The 24538-nt window shown below is 33.6% G+C and overlaps 2 protein-coding genes across 3 annotated transcripts; both read left to right on the top strand.

Annotated features, from left to right (window-relative positions):
* Positions 1-798: 798 nt before the first annotated feature.
* On the top strand, positions 799-15584 carry LOC141345151 (eukaryotic translation initiation factor 2A). Its single transcript, XM_073850023.1, has 14 exons — positions 799-837; positions 6263-6332; positions 6429-6500; positions 6580-6698; positions 8916-9015; positions 9112-9194; positions 9500-9573; positions 9856-10000; positions 10079-10195; positions 12084-12658; positions 12733-12846; positions 12922-13035; positions 14929-14994; positions 15267-15584. Exons 1-14 carry the CDS (start codon positions 810-812, stop codon positions 15330-15332), a joined length of 1743 nt encoding a protein of 580 aa, XP_073706124.1. The 5' UTR covers positions 799-809; the 3' UTR covers positions 15333-15584.
* Positions 15585-15602: 18 nt separating this feature from the next.
* Positions 15603-24079, top strand: LOC141345153 (DCN1-like protein 5). Of its 2 annotated transcripts, none has more exons than XM_073850024.1 (11): positions 15603-15734; positions 16460-16522; positions 18566-18600; positions 18713-18815; positions 18900-18991; positions 20206-20276; positions 20365-20456; positions 20541-20649; positions 21202-21306; positions 23455-23557; positions 23631-24079. In XM_073850024.1, exons 3-11 carry the CDS (start codon positions 18582-18584, stop codon positions 23684-23686), a joined length of 750 nt encoding a protein of 249 aa, XP_073706125.1. In that variant the 5' UTR covers positions 15603-15734; positions 16460-16522; positions 18566-18581; the 3' UTR covers positions 23687-24079. The 2 variants fall into 2 exon arrangements, with proteins under 2 accessions (XP_073706125.1, XP_073706126.1); XM_073850025.1 differs by having other exon boundaries at positions 15604-15734; positions 18566-18608; positions 23631-24078.
* Positions 24080-24538: the final 459 nt, after the last annotated feature.

Genomic DNA, 24538 nt, shown 5'->3' with positions numbered 1-24538 from the left:
CTGGACTAATTACTGCTGTTTTTGATTAATTGAAAAAAAAAAAAGTTAGCAACTGTGTAAAGGGTGCTGAGGTAAATATATATCTATTTGTGCGTGTTAAGTGGCAAATCTTTAAAATAAAATGTTTTTAGTATAAAAAGATGATGAAAACACCTTTTAGATTAGAATGCGACCAAATGGAGAATCGATGGTATGACCGCCGATCGCCCCCTGAAGGATGATTGTGTTTAAAATTAAAACATTTATTAACAAAACTTAATGTCCATCTTAAAACTCACACATTCTCTTTTTAAAAATGTCCATTCAGGATAAACGTCATTCTTTTTTCGGCGAAATTAATCAGTGCATTAGTCAATCAGGGAAACTTTTTTTTTGATTGTTGAGTAAAACGATGCCATTAAAATTCGTCGTGCGTCTAGTTTTTAAAAATGAAATTATTACTACACATTTTTTATTATGATTTATGATATTGATATGAAAAACACTTGTCAAAACACATAGAATATTGAACTAAATGTAATGAAAAAAAAGACAATGAAACCACACCAACTCAAATCTTACGTTAGTTTATCAATTTGTAATACGATTTGTTATTGAGGCACACACATCAATAATTACGAGAACACCTCATTTGAAAATTGTAACGAAGCGGAACGATATTACATATAAAACCTAATTTTTAACCTTTTTTTTTTTTTTTTACACGACATTTTACACGTCAAACTCTGGCGCAACCGACACGCCCTATAGTTACGTGACGTCTGCGCGGAAACCTGTGACGTGGCACGCTGTAGTACTTCCGTTTCAAAATGGCGCCCCCCATACCTCATTTAGCAGGTGAGTTGTTGCTCTAAAATGTATATTTCATGCTAGTTTCAGTGGCGTGAACATAAATAATCAACGTGAGATGGAGAGCGTGTTATGAAATAATTCACATGGCATTTTTTCTGAAGGTCTTCAGACATATTATCGCACAAACTCATTCATAAGCATGTCAAATGCGCAAAAAAATGGAATGGAAATCAGAGTATTCGTTCAAAGAGTACCAACATGTGCGCGCATAGGCAAATATGACATATTAAGAAATATCTAATATTTAGCTGATGCTCAGCTGATCAATGATTTAAAAGCATGCATGTCTTAAATTCAGAATAAATCGTTTATAAGCAGGCTTGAGAAAGCCAAAGTATTGAAACTTCGGTCAGGGTTTCCAACAAAATCCTATTTTGTTAACTTTAGACAGATTATTAAAACTGTGATGTAGTTTTTAAGCTCTAGATTTTGTCAAGATTTTTAAAGAAGTATCTTTTGCTCACAAAGCCTGCATTTATTTGATCCAAAGTACAGGAAATACAATAAAATGTTGAAATATTTTTACTATTTAAAACTGTTTTCTATTTAAATATATTGTAAAATGTAATTTATTCCTGTGATTTCAAAGCTGAATTTTCAACATCATTACTCCAGTCTTCAGTCTCACATTATCCTCCAAAAATCATTCTAATATGCTGAATTACTGTTCAAGAAATATTTTTATTACTATGAATATCAATATTTAAAAAAAAAAAAAAAAAACAGGATCCTTTGATGAATAGAAAGATCCAAAGATCAGCATTTATCTGAAATAAAAAGCTTTTGTAACATTATACCATTCAAAAGCTTGCAGTCAGTATATTTTTTTATTTTGGGGGGCAAAAGATTTCAATTTCAGATAAATGCTGTTCTTCTGAGCTTTCTATTCATCAAATAAACCTGAAAAAATTCTACTCAGCCGTTTTCAACATTATAATATTTTTTTTATTAGTATTTTGAGCAGCATATTAGAAAGATTTCTGAAGGATCATGTGACTGGAGTATTGAGGCTAAAAATTCTGCTTGGAAATCACAGGAATAAATTACATTTTAAAATATATTCAAATAGAAAGCCGTTATTTTAAATAATAAAAAAAGTTTCAGTATTTTACAGTTTTTGCTGTACTTCGGATCAAATAAATGCAGGCTTGATGAGTAGGGATGGGTACCGAAACCCGGTACTTTATCGGTCCCGGTGCCAAATTATAAAAGACCGAAGTATCGATAAGCTCTGACATTAACGGTTCTGCTGTCGGTACTGGAGAAATTTAAAAAATAAATGTCCTATTTATTATTGCTAAATAAACATTACCTAGCATGTTTTACCTGACCAGCCTTTTGTAATTTGCGATAATATTCGTTATTCGCCTGCACTGCCGTTATTTGCTATCTCACGCACGAAATATAGTCTGTTCCGCAGTACACAGAGCTCGCGCGCACACAACACGAGAGAGCGCGCGCTTATGGAGTGACGATGGCGGAGAGCGCCGAACGATCCAAAGTATGGTTACACTTCACCCGTGTGAACACGGACAATGCAAAAGATTTTTGCTTGTAAAGGCGGAAACACAAGCAATTTATCAAAACATCTAGCCAAAGTGCATTATGTGCAGAAATGCAAAGTTTTCGACTGCCTAGCTTCTACTTCATCATTCGTCTCCTCAGGTATGCATGCTATGTTAAAATAACGACATAAACATCACATAAGGTCTCTTTATATCAGTATTATAATGTTAATAATTTAATAAACACACATTCAGATACATATAGCCTACATATAGGCTAAATATTTAGAATATTTTTTTATGCAGTAGCTAGGGCTGGGCGATTAATCGAAAAATAATCGAAATCGACATTCAGAACCTATAATCGATCAAATTTTTCCAGGACGATTATTTCAATTACTTTCCCTTTAAAAAACACAAGCGCTCCGTTCCGTTATTCCGCCGACATGTCGATGGAGAGCTTAAACAGTATTTATACAGTAAAAAGTATTTACAGGATATACAAGGGTTATTTTATTTAGAGGAGATACTGCTTATTTTCTACTTTTACTATGAAAAACATTGAAAATTATTTATTTTGTTTCCAATAGTGCAAGTTATTTATTTTCACTAATTTAAGAAAAATGTGACTTTTCGTTTTAAGCAATGCGTGCTTTAATTTCAGTTGTTCAACACTGATGTTCAATTAATAATCATAGATAGTAGAGTAGTGCTGGGCGATATGGAAAAATCATGTATCACGATATGGATTATTTTATATCACGATAACGATATATATCACGATATACCAAAATAAAGTACGTTTTCAGTTATTCTCTGAAAAGTTTGACAAAAATATCATTGCATAATTTTTTTGCAACTTTATTTTTATTCGTTATTTGAAGTGACATTTAACTGAACTGTCACAAATGAGAAAAATACATTTTAGTGCAGCAATATAAATGTATCAAATGACAACAGATGTGGTGGAGGTAGAGCTACAGTAGCCTTCACATTTTTTATCCACATCATAGTTAAATAGTATTATCAAAATAAACTATTTTTTTATTAAAGTGCACAGCCATTTCAAGTTTCTGAGCAGAAAAGCGCTCAATTATAAAAAATAAACAAAACATTTTTCAACCTTGTAGTGCAAAGTTTGCAAACCAAAATAAAGTATCACGCCTGTTTCACACATACTCCGTCTGCAGTGTGTATACAGTCCGTGTGCGTTACGTATGCGGTGCAGAGGCAGCACGGACTCGTTTTGCTTCCACACAGAACGCGTTTGCAGTCCGTTCCTGATCCGTGGGTGTTTACCACAAACACACCATTTATCCGTTATTTTAATTTCAAATCCAAACGTGCTTTTTCAGCATTGGGATACTCTTTTATCACAGTACACTAATTGACTAATACAATAATACTAGACATATTCACGTTTAAACTCAATGTATTATAAACAACGTAGGCTATTATTCAATGCACTTGACTTCTAGATTTGTATATTAAGTTTCTCAAGCAAGTTGCAACACATTTAAACACAGCATAGGTAGGCTATAGCTTCCTTTTCATATTGAAATTGGGCTATCACAAATATTTTAAATTAAAACTTACCACAGACAAGCAGTCGGCTCTCTGTGCCTTTCTTTCGTATTAAATCTTTATTAAAAACCATATTTTAAAGAACTTTTCTACCTGGACAAGTGCATCTATTATGTTGCCTTGTTTATTTAAAACTGCACTATTTTAAACCTAGCCAAAAAGCCACGTGTTGACTGTGAAACACAGTAGACTGCATTTATATGCATTTATGGTACATTTCCGTGTCAATCCATGTTCATTTTTACAGCGAACAATGCGCTGTCACTTTAATTCAGCGCATGCAGCGCAGCAAAAACAGACTCCGTCCCGAAAGGATCGCTCCACTGCTACAAACGCACCGCTTCTGGAACGCACTACCGGACAGCAACCGCGTGCAGTGTGAACGATCTGATCCGTTAACATGGGTGCGGAAAAAAATACGCAATGCATACGCACTGCAGACGAATTGACAGGCGTGAAACAGGCGTCAGCGTCGGGCGCGGAAACACTCTTTTGGCAGAGTTTGCACATGACTGTCTTCTGCTCCGTGTCGGAGCTCTTGAAGCTCTCAAAATGCAACAAAATCACTGACGTACCCCCACGTGTCGGTAAAAGTACTTCTTGTCTGCTGCCTGCGTAGCAGTTTCAGTTTGTTGCGACTCGATCCGGGCATTCATCTTCAACCTCTTGCGTCTCCATCTTTAGTCACTCACGAGTTAAAGCATGTCGCACAAGACGGAGTTTCTTTGTGAAAAAGTTCGTTTTTATTCTTGATTATCACTTATAGGGTAGAGTATGCATTGCACAGCAACAAGACACTATAATACATTTGTCATAGCCTATTTAATGCAATATTTTCTTTAGTAATTGATAAAATTAGGTTAGAGACGATAGAAACGATAGAAGAGAAATAGGACGATAGACACTTTTCTATCGTCCCCACGATATATATCGTCATATCGCCCAGCACTAAGATAGTGTGTTTCCTTCAATTATTTTAAAATCAAGTAATGCACCCTTCATCCAAAAATCTCTCGCTTGTAATATGTGAACATATTTACTGTACAAAACTTGTCAGTGAACTATGAGGGCAAAAAAATAAATATTATATAAATATAATTAAATATAATTTTATTAATAAATAAAATAATCGTTCATTAATTGTAATCGGGTTAAAATGTTCAATTAATCGAGATTTTGATTCTAGGCCAAATTGCCCAGCCCTAGCAGTAGCCTAAATAAATATTAAACATTAAAATGCCTTTATAGTAACGTTACTGCTTCTACAAATAGATAAATAATAATAAACTATGCTAAGAAATTATAGAGCAGAGCTTACCTAATAATTTATTTGTAGTTAAATCATTGTATATTCATTTACAAGAAAATTGTGCTTATTTATTTGTTTTACAATCATTGGTTTTGTTTGTGTAACAGATATTTGCTCATTGGTGTTTACTAAGCTATAGATAATTATTTTACATTTAAAAAATAAAGTGTTATTTCTGTTCTCTGTTTCTTCTGTTTCAGTTTTTTAATTAAAAACACAACAAAAAGTACCGATAAGAGTACCGTTAAAGTACCGAATCGATAAGTGGTATCGATAGAAGTAGTAATATCGTTAAAACCTTAACAATACCCATCCCTATTGATGAGAAAATCTCTCAGCTTTGTAGACTTAATATTTCCCATTTTTTGACAATCAAAAATCCCCTAAAAGTCCAATGGACCTACATATATTGACAAAATCTGTTCATCTATCCATCACTCTACACTGCAAAAAATGCTTTTCTTACTTAGATTTTTTTGTCTTGTTTCCAGCCAAAATATCTAAAAAAATCTTGAATCAGGAAGGATTTTCTAGACAAGTAAAAATTATTATCTTGTTTTTAGTAAAAACGAGTCAAAATTAAGTGAGTTTTTACTTAAAACAAGCAAAATAATCTGCCAATGGGGTAAGAAAAAAAAATCTTATTTCAAGCAGACAACTAGATTATTTTTCTTACCCCATTGGCAGATTATTTTGCTTGTTTTAAGCAAACACTCACCTAATTTTGACTTGTTTTTACTAAAAACAAAACACACATTTTTACTTGTCTAGAAAATCCTTCCTGATTCAAGAATTTTTTGATATTTTAGCTGGAAACAAGACAAAAAATCTAAGTAAGAAAAGCATTTTTTGCAGCGTATCGGTACAACACAAACTTCATATCTCTTTTCGAATTGCCCAAATATTAAATCTATACAAGAATTAAAACCTTAAATTTTCAAGACTGAACTTTGAAGTTTTGTCAAGCCAGCATTCAGTCTTTGTCTTTCCTTTTCTGTTTCGTTTCAAACAGTCAGAGGGTCAGAAGGCACGTCTCTGTTGCGTGGACCTCCGAGCTGTCAGGAAAGCCCTTCTTTTCAGAGGTCAAAACTGCATTTGCTGCACAAAGACATTTTTTAGCTAAAACAACACAAAAAGTAGTTTTTATTAACAACAACTGTTTATTTATTTTGTTTCAGAGATGAACGGCAAGGCAAATACATGACGTTCAGCAGTGACGGATCCCTGTTTGGTTGGTGCAATGGCTCGCAGTACGTATTCAGCACTGTATAGTTAGTAGTAGTTCCAATTGACGTTTGACCTAATATCTGTCCTGTGTGTGTTTGATAGGGTCAGTGTGATCAAAACTTCCACTGGAGATTTGGTGAAGTCTTTTGATTTGCCCAAAGCAGCCGCACTGGAATTCTCACCTCTGAATAGAGTTCTGGCCACCTGGCAGCAATATACCAGTAAGAGCTTTTGATATATGATTGAATGTTTTTCTATGACAAAATGTCATCTAAGAAAGCAACCAGCCACAACACCTTAAAGGAGTAGTTCACTTTCAGGACATAAATTTACAGATAATTTACTCACCCCCTTTGCATCCGAGATGTTCATGTCTTGTGTTTATTGAGGAAAACATTTCAGGATTTCTCTCCATATGGTGGACTTCTATGGTGCCCCCAAGTTTGAACTTCCAAAATGCAGCTTCAAAGGGCTCTAAACAATCCCAGCCGGGGAAGAGGGGGCTTATCTAGCGAAACGATTGGATATTTTCTAAACAAATTGAAAATTTATATACTTTTTAACCTCAAATGTCTGTGTGATCTGGGTCAAGACAGTTAGGGTATGTCAAAAAACTCCTTCTCCAACGTCAAAATCATCCTACATCGCTGCAAAAGTATCGACCCGGTGAGAGTTTAAAAGAAAATGTTTGCAAAGTGAACATGCATAGAAGATCAAACAGCCTTTACAAAAAGAGGTAAAACATTGATATAGGATGATTTCTAAGTTGAAGACGAAAACGAGATGGGAGTTTTTCGACATACCCTAAATATACTGACCCAGATTACGCAGCCTACGAATGGATATTGCAGAAACGAGGCAAGATAAGCTTTATTTGAGCATTATTTGAGGTTAATAAGAACATTATTGAGGTTAAAAAGTATATCAATTGTCAGTTAACACTGTTCTTTCTCGGCTGGGATCATTTAGAGTCCTTTGAAGCTGTGTTTAAACTGCATTTTGGAAGCTCAAACTCATGGGCACCATACATATCTATTATTTGGAGAGAAATTCTAAAATGTTTTCCACAAAAAACATAATTTCTTTACAACTGAAGAAAGAAAGACATGAACATCTTGGATGACAAGAGGGTGAGTGCTAGTGTTGGGGAAAGTTCTTTGAAAAGCAATGCATTACAATATTGAGTTACTCCCTAAAAAAGTAACTAATTAGTATTACGTTGCTTTCACGTTGCTTTTACGTAACTTTTGCGATACTTTTTAAATCTGGGCAGAACTTGCTTGTTTGTTTTTAATATAAAAAGGTCTATTTTTGGCAAATGTAAAAGCCTTTTTACACCAAAAGCCTCAGGCTTAGAGAAAAGTAAATTGACGTCTGTACAGTAGACCGCAGAAGAAAAAATGTCAACTCTACAGCGATAAAAAAAAAGGAAACAAATGTTAGATTATCTTGAGTCATTTTAGCTTATTAGTTTGGATGAATTGGATCATCGAAGGTCAGCAGCAAAGACATCGGTTAATAAAATGGGATTAAACACATAAAGGATATTTGTATTATTTAACATATTTGTGACCCTGGACCACAAAACCAGTCATAAGGTTAAATTTTACAAAACTGAGATATATACATCATATGAAAGCTCAATAAATAAGCTTTCTATTGATGTATGGTTTGTTAGGATAGGACAATATTTGGCCGAAATACATCTATTTGAAAATCTGGAATCTAAGGGGGCAAAAAAATCAAAATACTGAGAAAATCACCTTTAAAGTTGTCCAAATTAAGTCCTTAACAATGCATATTACTAATCAAAAATTACATTTTGATAGGTTTACAGTAGGAATTTTACAAAAAATCTTAATGTAGCATGATCTTTACTTAATTTCCTAATGATTTTTGACATAAAAGAAAAATCAATAATTTTGACCCATGCAATGTATTTTTGGCTATTGCTACAAATATACCCCAGCGACTTAAGACTGGTTTTGTGGTCCAGGGTCACATTTAATTATTGCGGGTTTGCGTTGAATTTCACTGTTTTTATTCATTTTGAGGTATACTGTATCTGTTTTTTTTAGTGAGTGATATGAATTAATGCATGTTGACATTTATTCTAGAACTAAAGTAACATCTTACTCACAATTTCTCTCAACATGGGGACAAGAGAGCTTTTAATCAATAAATGGGGGGCGTTACTTAATTGAAATAGTAACTCAGATATTTTCTTGTCAACTAAAAAGTAATGTGTTACTTTACTAGTTACTTGGAAAAAGTCATATTATTACGTAACTTGCGTTACTTGTAATGCGTTACCCTTTTAGTTCTGAAAGTGAACCAATCCTTTAACAAGTGTATAGTAATGAGCTAAAACCACTCAGAACTCAATGCAAATGCACTATAATGCCTGGAAACCATCAGCAACAGTTTTTATTTTTTAGAAACGCAGGATAACCCTCAGGGAGAGGCAAACCTGCAGCTTTGGGACTTGCAGACTGGTGCCTGCATTAAAGCGTTCTATCAGAAGAAGATTACGGGATGGTGAGCAACTATTATTGTTCATAACAATGTTGATGAATACAGAACTATTAGTTTTATTGCTGTCAGTTTATTCATGGTCTTTGTCTTTATTTTTAGGTGTCCGAGCTGGGCGGATGATGAAAGTGTTAGCGTTAGAAATGTCAATAATGAGCTTCACTTCTTTGAGAACAACAAATTTGGTAACACAGTGTTCTTATGTTTTCTTAATTAAGTTATAATTCAACTTGATTCATAAATGAACATTTTTCAATTTGTATGAATGTGTAAAGAATACTAAATATCTCCACCTGAGGGTCAGTAAATTGTCATTTTTGGGTGAGCTATTCTTTTAATGAATCCTGCATGATGTAATAAATGAATTATATAAGTACAGCTATTCAATGTAGCTTGCAATTGTGATAAAAATATAGATTTTTAGCAAATCTCGAATGTGATAACAAATACTTTTAACAGCCATTGAGTTTGCTATCTGTTTATTGTGTAGAAACTATTGCCAACAAGCTTCACCTTCAGAAGGTGTCTGAGTTTGCTTTGTCTCCTGGATCACAGCCGAGCAAGGTATCAGAACACTTTCAGAAATTTCCTTTTATTGCTCCACATGCAGTTTTACTCACATAAATGTATGTGTTAGCGATGCATATTACTAATAAAATTAAGTTTTGATATGTTTATGGTAGGAAATTTACTAAATATATTCATGGAGCATGATCTTTACTTAAAACCCTAATGATTTTTGGCATAAAAGAAAAATTGATAATTTTGACCCATACAATGTATTTTGGCTATTGTTACAAATATCATCACAAATCACACATATTAATTGTTGACGTTTTGCTTCAGATTGCCGTTTATGTTCCTGGAAGCAAAGGAGCTCCGTCTTTTGTACGGCTGTATCAGTATCCCAATTTCGGAGGTCCGACATCTGCTCTGGCAAACAAAAGCTTTTTCAAAGCTGATAAAGTGATGATGCTGTGGAACAAAAAAGGTTTTAGCAAATGATCCGTTTCTCAACATTATATTTCTCTTTCATGTGTGTAACAATGTTTTCTGGTCTTTCCTAAAGCCACTGCAGTTCTAGTGACAGCCAGCACAGAGGTTGATAAAACAGGAGCCTCTTACTATGGAGAACAGACGTTACATTATGTCGCCACCAATGGAGAAAGCGCAGTAGTTCAGCTACGTAAGTACAGCTCTGCCTTTTGAGGGTTTTTTTTTTTTTTTTTTTGGTTGTTTTTTAGTATTTAAGTACTTTAACTTAGTATTTAAAATGAAAAAAGTTCATTATCATAATCAGTAATGTTTCTTGAACAGCAAATCAGCATATTCAAATAATTTCTGAAGGATCATGTGACACTAAAGAGTAATGATGCTGAAAATTCAGCTTTAATCACAGGAATAAATAACATTTTACAGTACAGTTAAGGTCAAAAGTTTACATCCTCCTTTCAGAATCTGCAAAATGTTAATTATTTTACCCAAATAACAAGGATCATACAAAATGCATGTTATTGTTGTTTATTTAGTACTGACCTGAATGAGATATTTCACATAAAAAATGTTACCAGTTCAAAATTTTACAAAAGTTTGATTTTTTTTAATACTGTCTGTGTTGTTACCTGAATGATCTACAGCTGTGTTTTTTTTTTTGTTTTTTTTTTGCCCTAATAAATTACATTCCATTTAGCTACAGCCTTAAATTACACGCTGCTGTTTCCTCAAATCCATTCCACTTGGCTCATTCAGAGTCCATATAAATGAAACTCATTTTGGGTTTTCACCAGTGTTGTTTTCGTCAACGATGACGATGACGAAATCATTTCGTTGACGCCACTTTTTTTCATGACGATAACGAGACGATGACGAGATAAAAATGGCTCGTTGATGACTAAAACATGACGAGACGAGTGTGAGTTTTCGTTGACGAGACGAGAATAGACGAAAATGTTAGTGGGTGGTCCGTCAGACGTTTAAAATGCATGACATTTCTGCTTATTGTGCATGCCAATTAAAACCTAAAACGTATCTGCCACTATGGCAAGCCGTTTTAGCATTAAATACTCTTTGCCATACTAGTATGGCAAGCCGTTTTAGCATTCCATCCTTGTTTGTCTTTTATGTTCTAAACCATTCCTTCATTATTGTAATTATTGGTGAAAATAGTCGATCCGGAAGCTCACATTGTGTTGAACTATAGATCTGCTATTTTCAGAACTTAAGTGACACTACCCAACAGCAAAATACTTACTGACCTACATTAATTTGTTAAAAGACTACTTTTTCCCCTTTTTTGACTAAAACTAGACTAAAACCTTTTTGACTTTTCGTCGACTAAAATTGGACTAAAACTTGTCACATATAGAAGTGACTAAAATTTGACTAAAACTAATAAGCATTTTAGTCCAAAAGACTAAGACTAAGACTAAATCTAAGATGGTTGTCAAAAACAACACTGTTCAGGTCCTACAAATTCTTTGGTTTTCCAGCATTTTTGTGTATTTGAACCCTTTCCAACAATGACTGTATGATTTTGAGATCCATCTTTTGACACTGAGGACAACAGAAGGTTCAAACACTCACTGATGCTCCAGAAATAAAAAACATGCATTAAGAGGGGAGGGGTGAAACTTTTTAAATGTAAAAAAATTAGGGTAAACTTAACTTATTTTGTCTTCTGGGAAACATGTAACTATCTTCTGTAGCCTCTGAAGGGCAATACTAAATAAAAAAAAGATGATATTTAGGCAAAATAAGAAAAATGTACACATTCCAATTCTGTTCAAAAGTTTTCACCCCCAGCTCTAAATGCATGGCTTTTCCTTCTGGAGTATCAGTGAGTGTTTGAACCTTCTGTTATAGTTGCATATGAGACCCTCAGTTGTCCTCAATGTGAAAAGATAGATCTCAAAATCACACAGTCATTGCTGGAAATGGTTCAATTACACAAAAATGCTGAAACTTGTGGACTATATGTAAACATCTTTTATGTAAAATATCTTTAAGTCAGTTCTAAATAAGCAATAACATGCATTTTGTGTGATCCCTCTTATTTTGCTTTTTGTCCCGCGCAGCAAAGAACGGCCCCATATATGATGTATCCTGGAACCCCAACTCATCCGAGTTTTGCGTGGTTTATGGTTTTATGCCGGCCAAGGCGACTGTCTTTAACCACAAGTGTGAGTCTGTGTTCGACTTCGGCACTGGCCCCCGAAACGCAGCTTTCTACAGCCCCCAGGGTCACATCCTCGTCCTCGCCGGGTTTGGAAACCTGAGAGGGCAGATGGAAGTCTGGGATATGAAGAAATACAAGCAGGTGTCTAAACCCCAGGCTGAAGATACCACACATTTCTTCTGGTGTCCTGACGGGGAACACGTAGTGACGGCCACCTGCTCCCCCAGGCTCAGGGTCAGCAATGGATACAAGATCTGGCATTACACGGGGACTGTGTTGTACAAGCATGAAACGCCGTCAAATAAAGAGCTGTGGGAAGTGTTGTGGCAGCCCTTCCCGACTGGAACGTTCCCGGAGAAGGCGGTGAAATACCAGGCGTCGCCAAGCGAGCTCGGCAGCACCGAAGCCAAACCGGCGCAGGCGTACCGTCCGCCCGCTCTCCGCAACAAACCCCAGACCGCCAGCTCCAAACTAGTGAGTTTGTACAATGCTGATTCTGTTTATGTCCACGTTATGAATGTCCCGTGATATTGATTTGTCTATCCAAGCATGAAGAGGAGCCGCCGCAGAACATGAAACCCGGTGCTGCAGGAGAGAAGCAAATGTCTAAAGCTGCTATGAAAAACCAGAAAAGGCGAGAAGCAAAGAAAGCTGCTAAACAGGTATTGGTGCTGTTGGTATTCGCATTTGTTCGATAAACCGTAAAGAGAAGTAAGTGATGCTTTGTGTTGATTCAGGAAAACAAGAGTGACGATGCTCCGCCTCCAGTGGAAGACTCCGCCCCTGCCAGTCATGTGACTTCTAGCTGTGGAGACCCTGAAACTGACAAAAAGATCAAGAATTTAAAAAAGGTGAAATGGTTGGAATGGGTTTACAGTCAAATGAGATCAGCATATATACATGCAGTGAGACAAACTGTCAGCTGTTTAAGATAAATGCTGTCATTTATTATTTAGACCACAAGGTAAAATGGTCCTACATTTTTTATTTAATTTTATTTTTGCTTGATTTTTATTTTATTTGAATAAAATAAAATAATATTACAGGTCAAGAGTAAATAAAATACATTTTGACATATGAATTTAACTAGTATAAAATACAATATAGTTTTATTTTAGTTTTAAATTTATTTTATTTTATTTGTATTAGTTTTAATAATAATTTTGAGTAAATTATGTGAATTGTTGAATTCAATAATGCTGTAAAGTTCTCATTTATACCAGTAAAAAACATTTTTTTACTTCCATGTAAAAATGTCCATGTTAATTTACTCTTGTAATAGACCACATAGTAACCTACTTTTATTTTATTTTTTATGTAGATCAGCTGCTGGCATGGAAATTTTAAGTAAATTATGTGAGAATTTTATTTTTTGAATTGAATAATACTGTAAAGTTCTCATTTGAACCAGTCAAAATGTATTTTATTATAAAATAAGTTTTATTTATTATTTTACTTTATTTTATTTTATGCTCTTGTCATGAGAATAGCCTCAGGTGCTGGCATGGAAACAACCTTTATTTTAAGTAAATTATGTGAAAATGTAATTTTTTTAGCTAAATAATACTGTAAAGTTCTCATTTGTACCAGTTTAAAAAAAAACATGTCAAAATGTATTTGATTATTTTATTATAAAATAAGTTTTATTTATTTTTATATTATTTTACTTTATTTTATTTTATGCTCTTGTCATTAGAATAGCCTTAGTTGCTGGCATGGAAACAACCTTTATTTTGAGTAAATTATGTGAAATTTTAATTTTTAAAATTAAATAATACTGTAAAATTCTCATTTATACTAGTTAAAAATGTTTAAAAATCCATGGCAAAATGTTTTTTTATTTACTCTTGACTTGTAATAGACCACAGAGTAAAAGACCTTAGTAGAGTAAAAGACTACTTTTTTATTTTATATTGCTTTATTTATTTTTTTTGCTTTTTTATGCTCTTGTCATGAGAATAGCCTCAGGTGCTGGCATGGAAACAACCTTTATTTTGAGTAAATTATGTGAGAATTAATTTTTTTTTAATTGAATAATACTGTAAAGTTCTCATTTATGTCAAAATGTATTTTATTTACTCTTGTAATAGACCACAAAGTAAAATAGACTTTTATTTTATTTTATTTTGTTTTGTTTTGTTTTGTTTAGCTCTTGTCATGAGAGTAGCCTCAAATGCTGGCATGGGAATTTAAAGTAGATTATCTGAGAATTAAATAAAAAAATAAAAAAAAGAATAATAATGTAAAGTTCTCATTTATACTAGTAAATACTAGTGTTTTTTTTGTGTGTGTGTTTTTTTTTCATGACAGAATGGATTTCATTTATTGACTTGTAATAGACCGGAAAGTAATATTGACCTACTTTTATTTTATTTTATATTTTTATTTCATTTTTTAGCTCATGTCATTAGGATAGCCTCAGCAACCTGCTGGCATGGAAACAACTTTCATTTTGAGTGAATTTAATTTTTATATAAATTTTATTATTTTATTTTATTTTGCCGAAAATAGCCTTAATTTTGCATAAATTATGCCAAGTAATTTTTTTTAATTTAATAACTGTACATTTATCATTTATGACCATCTTAAAAATTGCAACATTTTTACATAGAAGTGCCAAATGTGATCCGGATATAGTTTAGGTATCCATAAAAATCTATAATTTCTTCACATGCTCAGAACTCGCCATTATTGTTACTTATTGTTTTCCATTAATCAATGGGATTTTTATGCTTCTCCGACAGAAACTCAAAGCCATTGATGAACTGAAGGAGCAGCAGGCGGCTGGCAAAGTCATGCAAAAAAATCAGGTAATATAGCAAAGCTATATTTATCATCTTATCAGCACCTCTTAATTAATTAAAATAAAAGCTTTTTTAATCACTTGGTTCAAATCATAAAAAAACATTAAATTTAAAGTATTTGTTCCTCAATTTTTTTGTAATGCATAATTTTAAAATGTATAATATTTGTATAAAATCATTATTTTTTTTAAATAAAAAAATACTATTATTTGTAATAGTTATATATTATATAATAATTATATTGTTATATTAACTATAATATTTCCCCTTTTTTACAGCTTGAGAAGATGCAGAAGGAGGCCCAGCTGTTGAAGGAGATAGAAGATCTTGAATTAGGATTGTAAACTCACATTACCAGTTTTTCACTTTGGTCATCAGTTTTCAAACTGCTTTGTCATATTGTCATAAATATGTATTGAGATGATTTTTTTTTTCACGACCTACTCATGATCAATAAACAAGAGGCTGTTTTGCTTCTTTGAACATGGCTAATATAATAAGGACTAAATTGTCAAAAGCAATATTGCTATGCAATGTGACGCGCGCAGCACAAGAGAACATCCATGAAATGCGAAATTAAAATGTTGAAATTCAAACTGCGTGACTTTTATTTTGTCTGTTGGCGAGCCGGAAGTGTTCATTCCTCCAGTGTGAAACTAAAGCAGTCGCAGATTTCAGCACAAACGCAGCTGAAATTGTGAACAAATAAACTCAACGGGACGAACCCAAACCAGCTGATATTTCAGGTTTGATGAGAGCGCACTTCATTATACTAAGTTTCGTCTCTGTAGAGTGTTTTATCGAGTGTTTCTTGGTGATATTTAGATGAGCCGGTGAGGTGGTGTTCATATATGTTCGTATATCACATGCGTGTTTGTGTTCATTTTTACTCAAATCACAAGTTCTTTGTAACAGTTTATTCCTTATGTGTTTTTTATTCATTTCACACGCTTAGATGACTTCCAGTCTTTTGGCATTAGGCAGTTCAGCCATTTCAGGATCCACAAAGGCGATTCATTTGTGCTCAACAGCTCGTCAGTTTTGTTATTTAACAGATTTATCTAATAGTTGTTTGTTTTAAAATTAAACGTTATCTTTAAATGCTATCTGTGTGAACCAAATGAGAAATTTAGTCTTTAGTATTTTATAATTATTGGATCTAATTGCGTTCATCATATTTTAATAAGCAATCGTATTCGTTGTTATTCAAAATAAGATACAAAATACAATCCTTTATGTATTCGACACGAAGTTAAAGCTCAAGTGATACTGTAAACATTTATGCATCTGTTTATTGTCAAACATCAGAATTTGCTTTGAAAATTAAAACGATTGTGTGACGTTGTTCATATTTGTATTTTTTTTTGTCATCAATTTACATAAAGACTAAGACACCCAGTAATGCCATGTAAATATATAATGCATTTTAATTGTAAGTGTTCTATAAATGTTTTTTCCCCCTTTTGTAAAGGTCTGGATGCAGAGGCATTTAGAGGGAAAGAGATACCTGTGGCAAATCTTTGTCTTGTAACTTGTAAGTCTTGAAAGCATACATTTCAATTTGAGCATCAAAAGCATGACTTCCCCCATGTCATCCAAGATATTCATGTGTCCTCTTTCAGTCGGAAAGAAATGGCGTTTTATGAGGAAAACATTCCAGGATTTTTTTTTTTTTACATATAGTGGACTTCAGTGGTGCTCAATGTATAGAAGGTTGAAAATGCAGCTTCAAAGGGCTCTAAATGATCCCAGCTGAGCAATAAAGGTCAAGGGAAATTGGTCATTTTCTTAAATAAGTTAAAATTTATACACTTTTTTTTTTTCTTACCACAAATGCTTGTCTTGTCTAGCTCTGCGATTCAAGACAATTAGAGTATGTTGAAAAATTCCTATCTCATTTTCACCTCCAACTTTAAAATAGTCCTACATTGATGTAGATACAAGGGTGTTTGATCTTTTTTGCACGTTCACTTTGTAAACGCTGGGTCAGTACTTCTGTCGTATGATTTTGAATTTGGAGCTGAAAATGAGGTGGGAGTTTTTCAGTGTCCCCTGTCTTGAACTGGAATACACAGAGTACACGTAGAGCTTGACAAGACGGGCATTAGAAGTTAAAAAGTATAGAACTTGTCCATTTTTATTTATTTTATTTTATTTTTTTAAGAAAATGGCAGATCGTTTCTCTAGATAAGACCCATGTTTCTTGGCTCTTCTCTGAAGCTGCATTGACACTGCATTTTTAACCTTTAATCTGTTGAGCACCATTGAACTCCACTATATGTTCTTCCAAAAAAAAAAAACTTAAAGGATTAGTTCACTTCCAGAACAAAAATTTACAGATAATTTACTCACCCCCTTGTGAGCCAGGATGTCCATGTCTGTCTTTCTTCAGTTGTAAAGAAATAGTTTTTTATGAAAATTTTTTAGGATTTCTCTCCATGTATTGGATATGTATGGTGGCCCCAAGTTTGAGTTTTCAAAATGCAGTTTAAATGCAGCTTCAGAGGGCTCTAAATGATATATATATATATATATATATATATATATATATATATATATATATATAATTTTTTTTTTTTTTTCTTTGAAGTTGGAGCTGAAAATAAGATGAGTTTTTTTGACGTACCGTAACTGTCTTGAACCGGAGTGCAAGGAATACACACAGAGTGCATTAGAAGTTGAAAAATATATAAGTTGTATTTTTTTTTTTTTTTTTTTTTTTTTTTTTTTGAGAAAATGGCTGATCGTTTTGCTAGAAAAGACCCTTGTTCTTTGGATGGGATTCAGTGAAGCTGCATTTTATCATAATGAATATGTATGGTGCCCCCAAGTTTAAGCTTCTGAAATGCAGTTTAAATGCTGGTTCAAAGGGCTCTAAACTGCCGGGGAAGAAGAGTCTTATCTAGCGAAGTGATTGGTTATTTTCAAAAACAAATTGACAATTTATATACTTTTTTACCTCAAATGCTCTTCTTGTCTCGTCTCAGCGATGTGCATGCATAGTTTGTGTAATCTTGGTCAATATAGTTAGGGTATGTCGAAAAACTCCCATCTGTTTTTTTGTTTCTTCAACTTCAAAATCATCCTACAATGCTGTTTTGAATTTTTTGGCAAAGGGCATTTGATCTTCATGGTATGTTCACTTTGTAAACACTAGGTTGGTACTTCTGCAGCGATGTAGGATGATTTTGAAGTTGGGAGAAAAAACGAGTTCACGCAGAGCTAGACAAGATGAGCGCTTGAAGTTAAAAAGAATAAAAATTGTCAATTTGTTTAGAAAATGACCTGTTGTTTTGCTAGATAAGACCCTTCTACCTCATCTGGAATCATTTAGAACCCGTTGATGCTGAATTTAAGCTGCATTTTGGAAGTTCAGTTTCCTGGACACCGTAGAAGTCCACTATATGGAGATAATACCTACTTCAAGAAACATTTCTTATTGACTGAAGGAAAGAAAGGCATGAACATCTTGGATGACATGGGCTGAGTAAATTATCGGGGAATTTTTATTTTGGAAGTGGAGTAATCCTTTAAATATGAGTTCAAGGTGTCATTTTGTTTTCCTCCCTGTTTTCAGAGTTTGCTACACTTGAATGGACACGGTGCCCAAAGGTACACAGGTAGAGCTGCTTTCTGCTCTTCATTGACCCTGAAATATTGAATTGGACAGGAAGGAAATCAGCTGTCAGCTTCAATTTGTTTTGTTCATTTGTGATTTTTTTAGTAAGAGCGAACCAACTCACCCGAACCTCCATTATGCCTGTGAAAAAGAAAAGAAAGTCATCCGGTTCAGAAGACCCCAGCATTAGAAAGTGCAAAATCACCAGGTAAAAATATTTGTGAGTTTTTGAGTCACTCTCTTTTGTATATATATACATCAGTCACTGTATCATCACCTCTTTCAAATCCAGTTACTGTAGGACACAAACTCCAGCACGGCTGGTAAACCCAGATGATCATTTCTCAAGCAAGAAATGTCTCGCCTGGTTTTACGAATATGCAGGTACGGAAATCTTTCCTTACTCACATGAAACTCTTTAATTTGATAATGTGATGTATTACCACATTTCACCCAAGAATGAAAGTTTGCTGAAAATGTACTCACCCTCAGGCTTTCCAAAATGTAGGTTAGAAATATAACGTTCCAAAGCTTGCTCAACAATGTATCATCTGCAGTGAATGGGTGCCGTCAGAACGAGAGTCCAAAAACATCACAATAATCCACACCACTCCAGTCCATCACTTAACATCTTGCGAAGCCAAAACCTGTGTGTTTGTAAGAAACAAATCCATCATCAGGAGGTTTTATCTTCAAACTGTAACTTCTGGCCAAAATATGAGTTTATAATTGATAATAACGCTTCTTCCAGTGGAAGCTCCCATCTAGTCTGAATCTGGAGAGATCAAGCACTGTTTACCAGACAAAACAAGTCTGAACAAATATGTGACCCTGGACCACAAAACCAGTCATAAGGTTAAATTTGACAAAACTGAGATTTATACATCATATGAAAGCTCAATAAATAAGCTTTCTATTGATGTATGGTTTGTTAGGATAGGACAATATTTGGCTGAGATACATCTATTTGAAATCAGAAATCTGAGGATGCAAAAAAATCAAAAAGACTGAGAAAATCACCTTTAAAGGTGTCCAAATTAGGTTCTTAACAATGCATATTACAAATCAAAAATTACATTTTGATATGTTTACAGTAGGAATTTTACAAAAAATCTTCATGGAACATGAACTTTACTTAATTTCTTAATGATTTTTGGCATAAAAGAAAAATCAAAAATTTTGACCCATGCAATGTATTTTTGGCTATTGCTACAAATATACCCCAGCGACTTAAGACTGGTTTTGTGGTCCAGGGTCACATATGTGTTTGGATTTTGATGAGAGATATAACAGAAGATGGACTTTTTCACTGAAGTGTTGTTATGAATTATGAAGTCCAATTTTAGCTGAAAGCAAAGGATTGAAGTTAAAAACATCTTAATGATGGATTTGTTTCTTATGAACATGGCTTTTGGATTCTCAATATGTTAAATGATGGTCTGGAGTGGTGTGGATTGTTGTGATGTTTTTATCAGCTCTCATTCTGACGGCACCCATTCGCTAAGTGATGGAATGCTATGTTTTCAGCAGTTTTGGGTGAATTGTACCTCGAGCAGGCTTGAGCTGATATATTTGTTGTTTCGGCTTTAAATGTGTAGGTTCAGATGACATTGTCGGACCAGAGAGCATGGAGAAGTTCTGTGAGGACATCGGAGTAGAGCCTGAAAATGTTAGCAAAATTCATCTATACAGAAACAGTACACAAAATATAAGAAATCACTTGAAATAATGCACACTGTGTTTCTGTGCCTCCTCAGATTGTAATGTTAGTTTTAGCCTGGAAACTTGAAGCAACAAATATGGGATTTTTCACAAAAGAAGAGTGGCTGAAAGGAATGACGTCACTACAGTAAGATTGTCCTTCATGTCACATGCCTTGAATATCAGAAGTCTTTTATTATTTTAGCATTTAACTTCTCTGATCTGTCTACAGTTGCGACTGCACAGAGAGATTACAAGGCAAACTGGACTATATGCGCTCTCAGCTGAATGACACGGTTGTGTTCAAGAACATTTACAGATATGCCTTCGACTTTGCCAGGGTGAGATGATTTCTTTTGTAGGACGAAGAAATGCACTTGTGTTTCTCGATTTTAAGATCAATTGTGACCCTGGACCACAAAACCAGTCGTAAGTGTCAATTTTTTAGAAACTGAGATTCATACATCAACAGAAAGCTTATTTTTTTCAGATTTCTGTTGATGTATGGTCTGTTAGGATAGGACAATATTCGGAAATCTGAGGGTGCAAAAAAATCAAAATATTAAAAAAAATGCCTTTGAAGTTGTTAGCAATGCATATTAATAATCAAAAGTTTTGATAAATTTACAGAAGGAAATTTACTAAATATATTCATGGAACCTGATCTTTACTTAATGTCTTTATGATTTTTGGCATAAAAGAAAGATTTATAATTTCGACCCATGCAATTTATTTTTGGCTATTGCTACAGATATACCCATGCTACTTACGACTGGTTTTGTGGATATGGCTATTTTAGGATAAAAATCGCTTGATTTTATCTATAAATAAGTTGCAGTTAATTTGTGTCTGCTTATGGATGTTTTTTTCATCTTTCATTTTTATCCATGCAGGATAAAGATCAGCGCAGTCTTGATATGGACACTACAAAATCCATGTTAGCGCTTCTCCTTGGAAGGACGTGGCCTCTGTTCCCAGTTTTCCACCAGTTTCTTGAGGTTTGTCGTGTTTTTCTTTAAACCAGACTGTCAGATTGGCTGTCAAGCTCAAAACAGACAAAAGCAAGAAAAGCACCATAAAACTAGGACTCCTAATTTGTGACCCTGGACCACAAAACCAGTATTAAGTCGCTGGGGTTTATTTGTAGCAATAGCCAAAAATACATTGCATGGGTCAAAATTTTTGATTTTTCTTTTATGCCAAAAATCATTGAGAAATTAAGTAAATAAATTAAGTAATTGTAAAATTCCTTCTGTAAAATTCCTTCTGTAAACATATCAAAATGTAATTTTTGATTTGTAATATGCATTAAGAACCTAATTTGGACAACTTTAAAGGTGATTTTCTCAGTCTTTTTGATTTTTTTGCATCCTCAGATTTCTGATTTCAAATAGATGCATCTCAGCCAAATATTGTCCTATCCTAACAAACCATACATCATTAGAAAGCTCAGTTTTGTCAAATTTAACCTTATGACTGGTTTTGTGGTCCAGGGTCACATTTGACCTTTAGAGTTGCAGTTGATATTGATCAAATGATTAGTTTTTTTTCGTTAATAAAGAGAGACATTTCCATGTACTCTTTGTTTATTTGAATACAAAAAGTACTCTAGGTTTTAAACAAACAAAAAAATCTGCTTCATACTGGCTTTATGTAATAATTATGGAATTACTTAGATTTTGAATGTTGAATTAAATGCCAGATATGTTTGTGCAGCTTAAACACCAATAATAACCAGTCTGAATAATGTGTGACTCTAGACCACAAAACCAGTCATAAGGGTTAATTTTTTGAAATTGAGATTTATACATCAACTGAAAGCTTATTTATCTGCTTTCAGATAATGTATGATTTGTTTGGATAGGACAATATTTGGCCCAAGATACAACTATTTCAAAATCTGGAATCTGAGGGTGCAAAAAAGTTAAAATATTGAGAAAATCACTAAAGTTTTCTAAATGATCCAAATGAAGCAATGCATATTACTAATCAAAAATTAAGTCTTGATATATTTTTGGTAGGAAATTAACTAAATCTTCATGGAACATGATTTTTTTTTTTTATATCCTAATGATTTTTGGTATAAAAGAAAAATCGATAATTTTAACCCATACAATGTTTTTTTTAGCTATTGCTACAAATATACCCATGCTACCTAAGACTGGTTTTGTGGTCCAGAGTCACATATGGGACTTTTAATTAAACAAGAATAAAATATACTAAGACTTTTATTTTGAAATGACTTTACTACTTCCAGCTTCTCAATCGGGAGGTAAAAAAAATGCACTCTTACAACTGTCTAAAACAAAAACACTGTACAAAATGTCAGTATTCACTGATTGTGAACTGCTTTGAAACTACAAGCCTGTAAAATGTGCAATTTTTTTTGTCCTTTGAAACATGCAGCTCTCGTATTTATTTCATTAAATCATGAAGTTGAAGATGAAGTTTAATAATCACATTAAGTTGTTGATTCCTGTATTTACTGCCCTAAATTTAAGACCTCCATGTTTGTTTTTACAATTGTGACCCTGGACCACAAAACCAGTCATAAGGGTCAATTAAAAAAAAATAATAATTTAGATTTATGCATTATCTGAAAGCTAAATAAAAAAAACTTTCCATTGATGTATGGTTTGTTAGAATAGGACAATATTTGATCCGATATACAACTATGTGATTCTCAAAAACATCAAAATATTGAGAAAATCGCCTTTAAAGTTGTCCATATGAACTTTTAAGCAATGCATATTACTAATCAAAAATTAAGTTTTAATTTATTCATAGTAGGAAATTTACAAAATATCTTCATGGAATATGGTCTTTATTTAATCTCCTAATGATTTTTGGTATAAAAGAAAAATCAATCATTTTGACCCATACAGTGTATTTTTGGCTATTGCTACAAATATACCAGTGCTACTTATGAGCGGTTTGTGATCTAGGGTCACACATTTGAAATAAAACCCCATGAATTAGTTTTTTTACTCACACATGTACTTCTGAATTAGTCAATTTAAAGCCAAACTGAACCATATGACTTTTTTCTGGTGGCCTATGCATTTTAAAACACTGAATTCAGTAGTACTTGGTCTTAAATATGATTCAGTGAAGTACTGTGACTAACAGAATCCTCTCTCCTCCAGCAATCAAAGTATAAAGTCATGAATAAGGACCAGTGGTACAATGTCCTAGAGTTCAGCCGTACGGTTAATTCAGACCTGAGCAACTATGATGAAGACGGAGCCTGTAAGTGGGACGCTTTTCTTCTCATAAGATGGCTCTGGGTTGAACAGTCTCTAATCTCTGTCTTTGGTTTCAGGGCCAGTGATGCTGGATGAGTTCGTGGAGTGGCATAAAGCCAAAATTGCATTATAGCACAAGCAGACATTGAATTAAAGCACATCAGAGTTTTTGATGTTTCCGGTGTGCCCCCGACAATGGCATACCTCTCGAGGACCGCTTCAACATGTCCTACATCACTACCCAGAGACTCTTACAGTGTTACTTTAAAAAGGAAACAGCACCGTGGAATCACATGACAAAAGGGGAAATATTTTTCATATGTATTGAATTTGTTGCAACAATTCTATTGCCAGTGTTATATGAATTTTCTGAGGGAAACGGTCTGTTTGTAATTTCCTTTCTCTTTTTTTTTTTTTCCTCAAAGTTTTACTTTGTTTATAGTGTTTTGAAAAGGAAATAAATAAAGCAGTTGTAAATTACTTTTTCTTCTGGACTTTGGTGGACTTTGGCGTACAGCGCTGTTGGAGCGATAAAGCATTTTTCAATTAAGTGTAAATGAAGCATGAATAAAAAGATTTACTTTACACACACAAAAACACAAATGGTTAGAGCCGGTGATGCAGGTGAGGAAAATTCAGTGTTATTTTACTAAAATAAGAGGCTATGTTTTTTTTTTTTCTTTTAAGCACTCTTCTTTGACCTGTTAGTAGATTTTCACTAAAAAAAGCCAGATGTCAGTAAGAATTTGAATGTTCAAAAAAAGTCTCTTACCAAGAGTTAAATGTTTAATAAAAAATATGATACAATTGTGAAATATTATTACAATTTATAATAGCCGTTTTCAAATTCAGTGTATTTTACATTTGAATTTATTTCTGTGATGAAAGCTGAATTTTCAGCATCATTACTCCAGTCTTCAGTGTCACATGATCCTTCAGACATCATTCTAATATGCTGATATGCTGCTCAAGAAACATTTCTGAT

The sequence above is a fragment of the Garra rufa genome, chromosome 11 (assembly GCF_049309525.1).
Source record: "Garra rufa chromosome 11, GarRuf1.0, whole genome shotgun sequence".
Taxonomy (NCBI): domain Eukaryota; kingdom Metazoa; phylum Chordata; class Actinopteri; order Cypriniformes; family Cyprinidae; genus Garra; species Garra rufa.
This window is presented reverse-complemented; position numbering and strand designations above follow the sequence as displayed.